General features: G+C 44.1%; 1 protein-coding gene across 1 annotated transcript in view; it reads right to left on the bottom strand.

The window, feature by feature from the left end:
* Window positions 1–266: 266 nt before the first annotated feature.
* Window positions 267–7,788, bottom strand: part of si:dkeyp-69b9.3 (myocardin) — a 35,299-nt gene continuing 27,777 nt past the window's right edge. The window contains exons 9-14 of the mRNA XM_062064054.1: window positions 7,214–7,340; window positions 6,595–7,116; window positions 6,433–6,531; window positions 6,228–6,365; window positions 6,102–6,156; window positions 267–6,026 (exon numbers count right to left, since the gene is read on the bottom strand). Of these exons, the coding sequence (XP_061920038.1) occupies window positions 5,623–6,026; window positions 6,102–6,156; window positions 6,228–6,365; window positions 6,433–6,531; window positions 6,595–7,116; window positions 7,214–7,340 (1,345 nt within the window). The 3' untranslated portion in view covers window positions 267–5,622. The remainder of the gene's footprint in view (window positions 6,027–6,101; window positions 6,157–6,227; window positions 6,366–6,432; window positions 6,532–6,594; window positions 7,117–7,213; window positions 7,341–7,788) is intronic.

Raw genomic sequence — 7,788 nt, 5'->3', positions numbered from 1 at the left:
ACCAAACTTCATGAATGTCTTTTGTGACCAACAAGTATGTGCTCCAATCTCTCTATCACAAAAAAATAAGAGCTGTAGAAAGTATTGGAAACTCAACACAGCCATGACATGATGTTCTTTACAAGTGTACGTACACTTTTGAACACGGCTGTACATCTTATTTTTTCACTTTTTTTTTGTAAAAATGGAAGGGGAAAAAAAGACAAAAATTCCAGTGAAGACACAAAGTAAAAATCTATTAAGACTTTAATTTTCATAATGCTTTCTTAATACTTGGACAGCGGTGAACATTTTCAGCATCAATAAGTTACAGAATAAATAAAAGTCATTTTGTTTCATAGCAGCTTGTTTCCCACAAAAAGTCAGGCATTTCTTGAGGAAATCAAATCGTCATGGAGATACGAGCACATGTTGATTGACAAAGTTGGCAAAAACAAAAAAGGAGCAAAAGCTTTGGAAGTCACAGGAGGTAGCATCTTACTCTCCTGCCCATTTATTTTCTCTTCTTTTTTGTTGTTTTGTTTCTTTCACATGCAGAAAGCAACGCTTCCCGGGTGGCTATGATTATCATAAACCAGCGATACAAGCTTACTGTGACTGCATTGTGTTATTACCAAGCTGGGAAAGAACCCGCGTGATCGCTTCCACTCCCGCCCATTCTTATCAGCACACAACAATTCTGCGGAACGACACCACACGGACAACCAGCCAATCAGAGCCCTGCAACGTGATTGGCTGCTCGGCCAATTAAAGGCACATGGCCAGTGGTCACATTCTTAAATAGTAAGTGGGGGGGTTGTTGCGTTCAAAAAAAGGACTTTAGTGCAGCTCCTGGAGTGCATTTGCGTATTTTATTTAGTCACGTTTATTATTCAAACATGAATTGTTGCTTTAGAACGTACAATCGCACAATTAATCAGCAGGTGTGTGTCGTTGCTGCCTTCTGAATGCGGCAGAAGAATAAATCGGCTCAATCAGGCTCAGAAGCTAAGTTTAATCAGGCAGCAAGCACTTCTCGCCCGTCTCAAGTGGGTTGTGTTTTGTATGTTTTTTTGTTTTTTTTTGCGCCCTAGAACCCTGAAGAGATTCTACACACATTTATATCCTCAGTCTGCCTGTGAATGATGAATACACGGCAGGTGAAACTTTCCGGAGGAATTTTTAACCCAGAATTGTCACCTCGGCTCATTAAATCAGCCTAAAGACGCAAAACATTACACATTTATCCTAACTCGGGGGGTCAGCAACCCGCGGCTCTTTAGTGCTCCCTGGGGCAATTAAAAAAAAAGGATTGAAAATGGAAAAAGATGGGGGGGGGGGAATTATTTTTTAGTTTTATTATGTTTTTAGGTTGCTTGGCAACACTAAATTGGCCCTAGTGCGTGAATGTTGTCTATCTGTGTTTGCCCTGCGATGAGGTGGCCAGGGTGTACCCCGCCTTCCGCCCGAATGCAGCTGAGATAGGCTCCAGCACCCCCCGCGACCCCAAAAGGGACAAGCGGTAGAAAATGGATGGATGTTTTTTGTTTGAGGACAAACATGACACAAACCTTCCCAGTTGTTAGAAAGTCCACAGTTTAATATGTTTGTGTGTATGCTTCACTGATGACACTATTTGGTCAACATCGTTTTGTCCCACTAACTTCGGCGGTTCTTGAACCCACCGTAGTGTGGACTGTGACGCAACAGTTTGTTCACATGTCAAATCTTCCACTCCTTCTTTGTCTCGTTTTTTTGTCCACCAAACGTTTTATACTGTGCGCTTTGTTGGTGTTATTGACGTGTTGGGAGTGCTAATCAGGCATATTTGGTCAGTGCATGACTGCACGCTAATCCATGCTAACATGCTATTTAGGTTAGCTGTATGTACATATTGCATCATTATGCCTCATTTGTAGCTATATTTGAGCTCATTTAATATCCTTTACTTTTATCCCATTTGTATATAATTTAGTTTTGCACGTCTCATGACACATTTTCTCTATGTAATATTGGCTGCATTTCTGATAGTTGTCTGTGTGCCATGTTGTTCCAGACCACAGCAAACGTTACCCAACTTGCAAAGATTGTAATAAATCCATTAAAAGAAGACAGCCGGCCATTCCATTTAACTTGGACACACACATCTATACCTTTGGCAATTCTAAGACAGTCATTTCCAGGAGTTATCTCACCATCTGACAAGTTTTACTAATGTTTTCCAGTGTTGTAAAAATGTGTAGAATAAATATTACATTTCTACATTTCTGTCAACAAAGATTTGCTTCAGCCTGCGACACATAGTCATTTTGATAGTAGGCCATTATAGACACTTACGTCATGTGTAGTTTTCATTATAACACTTATATAAGACTTTTACAGTCATTTTGATAGTAGGCTATTATAGCTAATATAGACACTTACGTCATGTGTTGTCTTCATTATAAGACTTATATGCGGCTTTTCATTTTTTGCAGCTCCAGACAAATACGTTTTTTGTATTTTTGCAACTCTTTCAACGTTTTGGTTTGCCGACCCCTGTCCTAATTTAATGGTAACCTTTTAATTTGGACTACTTGCTTTTTCCCAATTAAAAAATGCAGCATATAAACAGTTTAAACTCTTTATATGCTGCTATGTTTTTATTAGCTATAGTCGAGGTTTCTACTCAGAGGAGTCTTGATTCCACAATCCATTTGGGGAGTTCCTATAGCGGTTATATCTGCATCCATGTGACGTTACTGACACCTAGTGACCAGTATGTAGTACTACACATAGTCATAATCTTTACTTGTAATTATCATCACATTTCTGAGTCTCAATTACACTTGCAAATGGCAATAGCCCAAAGTTTATGGTGTGTTGGCTAGTCAGTTCAGTCTTTTGTTGTGCCCTAAAAAGTGTTAACGCTGTAAGTATTGTACTTATTACGCAGCAGCTGTTTTGATTGTAACGTGCATCTCGGTTGTAGTTTTCATTAACTAATTTGGGGGTGTTGAAATTGCTATGTAAACTTGCTAATGCTAATAGCAAAGCCAATGTATATTAGCATCAAGCTAGTAGATTTTTAGTAGAGGAAAAGTGGAGCCTTACTTTACTTACGTTGGAACATTTTTTGAATCAGTTTCTTTGTTGGCATTGAAAATTGCAACATTGCCTAGAGGTAGATTGACTGAGTCCGCTCTCAGTGCTGCTGGAGTGGTCGCCAAGTGCAGAAGTGAGTCGGCAACCGGGCATGAAAAAAATACCTACGAAGAAGTAATTCAATCTTTTATGTTAACTTTTTAATTTTAACTACTGGCTTTCTTTTTTCCTTAATTTGATTTAAACATTATTCCCATTCAAAGCATGCAGCAAAATTACTGAACTATTAAAGGGGGAAAATATGTATTGTGGTTGTTAGGAATAGTCTGCAATCCTAATCGTCGGAGACTGATTTGACGATCCCTCTGGGGAGTTCCTGTAGCGGCTATATCTACGTATATCCCTGTGACGTTACTGACACCTAGTGACCAGTCTGCAGTACTACATAAAGCCACAATCTTTGTATTTCAATTGATCATACTGAGTGAAATTTAACGGATATTTTTTTAAATCTAGAGTGGACCACTCTTCTAGCGAAGTCTCTGAGTTGTCAACATGGAAGAGGATTCCCTTCTGTTGGCTTTCCGATGGACTGGACTCTTACATTATCTATCATTTATCCATCCATCCAACTTCTTCCGCTTATCCGAAGTCGGGTCTCGGGGGCAGCAGCCTAAGCATAGAAGCCCAGACTCTTCCCAGGGGATCCCGAGGTGTTCCCAGGCCAGCTGGGAGACATAGTCTCTCCACCGTGCCCTGGGTCATCCACGTGGTCTCCTACAGGCTGGACGTGCCCTAAACACATCCCTGTCTGGGTGACATCTTGATCAGATGCCCGAACCACCTCATCTGGCTCCTCTTGATGTGAAGGAGCAGAACAAGACCCCGAGGTACTGTGATTGATTTATTGAATTGGATCAACTATGAAAATCCTTGGTGGACCCTAGTTAAGGCTGAAGTAGTTTAAAAAATGAACTTATTTACAGTACAAAACAATATCGTAGAAAAGGGGGCTTCAATTGGTTTCAGGACAAGGACCCCTGGACTGGAGCGGACACCCTGATCTTAAACGGTATGTTCTAAATCGTTGAATTTATTAAGATACCCTGTTACTGTGCAATACTAAGTTATATAAATAATACAGTACAATGCCGTTAATTGCTAGCTGTCAAATAGAGGGTTAATCGCTAACTATCTTAAATGCTATCGTGTATCGGATCAATGTTAATGTGTATTTAACGACATATGTGGGGAAAAAAAATATATATATTTTTTTTTCTTTAAACTATTTTTGGACAATACATTTAACGATCGCCCTGCAGTACCTCTCAAGGTTGCGGAACCCTGTTAAATACGTTTGAGGTGTGTTTGATCACTCTCACTAACACCCCTTAGCATTTTGGCATGGAACTACACGCCAATCCAGAAGGAGAGCTATAAAAAATAAAGACCGGGTTATGGAGAACATAATCCATTCTTTGCGTGTTTTAGAAGCTTCTCTCTAATTATCTTCTGCTTCCATCTCCACTTTGTGGTTCAGGTAAATAAACGACTATAATTGTTATTTACGGTGGTAAAGAATCTGATCGGTAGATTCTTATCCATCCATCCATCTTCTTTCACATATCCGAGAAGCCCAGAATCTTCCCGAAGCGTTCCCAGGACAGTTGGGAGACATAGTCTCTCCACCGTGTCCTGAGTCTTGCACGTGGTCTCCTACTGGTCGGACGTGCCTTAAACACCTCCCCAGGGCAGCACGGAGGAACAGGGGTCAATACACAGGGCCTGGGTTCGATCCTGAGCTCGTGGTCTTTCTGTGTGGGATTTGCATGTTCTCCCCGTGACTGCGTGGGTTCCCTCCAGGTAGTCCGGCTTCCTCCCACCTCCAAAGACATGTGAGTGTGAATGTTGTCTGTCTATCTGTGTTGACTTGTCCAGGGTGTACCCCGCCTTCCGCCCGAATGCAGCTGAAATAGGCTCCAGCGACCCCGTAAGGGACAAGCGGTAGAAAATGGATGGATGGAAAAATCTGATCGAAGCAGTTTTCGGGAAGCTGCCTGGCGTGGGGACAAATGTGTTACCGAAATAGTTGACGGCTTATGTCTTCAACCAAGCAAAAATGCTTTCAAAGTGCTTTCCTAGACTTTAGTGTTGCACACAGTTTGACAACACACACACGCAAGTGCTTGCTTTAATCACTTTGTTTGGTGGTGCATGCCAGCTCTGTGAGTCTGGCATGAAGGTGAAGGTTTTGGAGCCAGAGTCAAGCTGCATGTGCCTTGTCTGGCTTTTATAGCCCAGACGGACGATATGTTTTGGAGCTAGGTCAAAGAAAAACTACCCAGTGCTTTGTATACACATTGCAGGAGCAGGTTGTCTTTTGTTTCTGCACCGTAAACATGGCGCTATGGAGCGTGTCCATCTGGCCAAAGTGCTTTTTAGCAACATTCTGCGTTGGCTGAGAGTGTGAGTGTTTATTATGGCCGCAAGGAATCACACTCCCGACATTGCGTGGAGTCGATGATTCCGACAGCCGCAGTGACGGATGCTGACTCACACTCACCACTGCTCTATCATCAGATCCAACACTCGATTGATGTTCAGATCCGAATCCAGACCGAAGTCCGTCTCCCCAAAGGGGGCCGCCGGTGGTGTGAGAGGCCTGAAGCCGGATGTAAGAGTCTCCAGGATGTCAGCGGCGTCGATCATGGCCTGGGCGCGACGTTTACGCGACTTTCCAGCCGCAGACGCCAGAGGAGGGGAGTTGCAAATCGGGGGAGGCAAGAGCGCTGGGATGACCTGACTCGGCGGGATCACAGCAGGAGATGGGGGCAGCTCCAGGAGGAGAGAGGAGCAAAGAGGGGAAGGCAAGAAGTTGGCATCCTTAAATTGATGCTGGGACTTCAGGGGGGGATCAACTTGAGGAGGTGGAGAAAGGGGTGAAGGGGTAGGGAGCTTTGAGTCTAGAAAAGAGATCATGAAAAGTCTTCAAACTGAGCATATTAATATGCTTTAAGCTATTTTAATGATGTACTCACCAACAGAAACAAAGGGCTCATCCAAAATGTCTTCTATGGACTGTCGGGGGTCCATCTGTGGAAAGAAAAAGCATATAAAAGCAAAGAAGGGTTAGTGGCGTTCCTGTGCCTGTTCCTGACTCCCACCTGTGCTTTCTGGATGGCCTCCAGGAGTTCCTCCTCCAAACTGCGAATGCCAGGCGAGTTTTGGTCAGGACTTGATGTGATCTGCACTGGCAACTCATAGTCCCGGCCTATCATGTCACAAGGCTTGGAGCAGAACACCTTCAGGACGAGGCCGAGTGAATGAATGTACAGATCTTCAGAAAGGAAGCGGGATTTATCAGCTCACCTCTGTGAATAACACCTTTGTTTGTGCTTCTTTTTCTGGCTTGGTATGCGAGCATCCTGGATCCTGTTGCAGGAATGGATGAAGGGATCCTTTGCAAAACTAAAAAGTGAAGGATTTAAAAGGTAACGCTTCAAATAAAGACCAAAATCAGTGTCCTCTTACCTCGGTATATGCGTCTTTTGCCCTGCCATTTATCCTCTCTTTCTGGTCCAAGTCGGAACCTAACTCAGTCCTCCATGGGGTTCCACACTGCACGGGTGAACAAGATGACAAGGGTAGACTGGGACTTGGTGCTCCAGAGGCGGTACAAGCAGGACCCAAGAAGACCGCATTGATAGAACTGCACTGTTCACCGGCCAGACTGACAGAGAGACCACTGCAGAGACCATTTGGGACAATGTTCAGAATGCCATTGGGGACTTCCTGATCCTGGATGCATGTCTGCTGGTTTGGGCTGCTGCCTGGTGAGTTTCCAGAGCTGCAGCTTGAGCTTGGGCTCCGGTTGACCAGCATTGGGCGCGAGGGAGTCATGGAGGGCTCAATGCTGCCCCCTAGCTGGTAGAGGGGAGCAGGAGTGACACAAGTGGGGGGAAGCTGAAAAGGGCGAAGTCGCTGCAGCAGGGCGGGCTTAGTGCCAGAGACGTGGAGGCCTCGCTTACGCAGCTGTTGCCTCAACTCTGACACCTGAGGAGAGGAAGGGTCATGAGAGGTTGTCTTCAACATAAACTGTGAGTGGGACTGATAAGCGTCCAGATAGCTTTGGATTTAGAGCTTTCCCTACTGTAAGATCCATGAGATTTGCAGGGAGGAGGTCATGTTTGGACCCAAGGTTGGTGTCCTTTGACGCGTGGTTGATGGCAGCAGGATGGGGCTTCAGGCGGAGTGCTCCAGATGAATTTTGATCTCTACTGGGGAAAATATAAAGCCATGAGTGCTAGTCCACTCACTTTTTGCCAGACATGTAAAGTGTCACTTAAACAACACAAAAGTACTTTTTCTTTAAAGGTACGGTGGCCTGTTTTTGAGGCAGGCCTCGGTGTTGGGGACATTGGGAATTTATCGTATAGAATAGAAATGTAGCCCAATAAAGGGAGAAGGGACATATTACAACTGTTTTAATAGTGTCTTGTCACCTTTATCAGGAGAGAGAACATATGTTGTTCCCTGTCACCCAAGTAGTACATTAGCCGAAGCTTATCCCTGTGGAGCTTTGGCAGAAGGACTAATAGACCATTTGCCAATCATAAGGCACAAATGCATTCATCCATCCATCATCTTCCGCTTATCTAAAGTTGGGTCACAGGAGCAGCTCTTCCCGGGAGGTCCAAAGGCGTTCCGAAGCCAGCTGGGAGACAT

The sequence above is a fragment of the Entelurus aequoreus genome, linkage group LG11 (assembly GCF_033978785.1).
Source record: "Entelurus aequoreus isolate RoL-2023_Sb linkage group LG11, RoL_Eaeq_v1.1, whole genome shotgun sequence".
Lineage (NCBI taxonomy): Eukaryota > Metazoa > Chordata > Actinopteri > Syngnathiformes > Syngnathidae > Entelurus > Entelurus aequoreus.
Note: the sequence above shows the minus strand (reverse complement) of the source record. Positions and strands in the feature narration are given on the sequence as shown.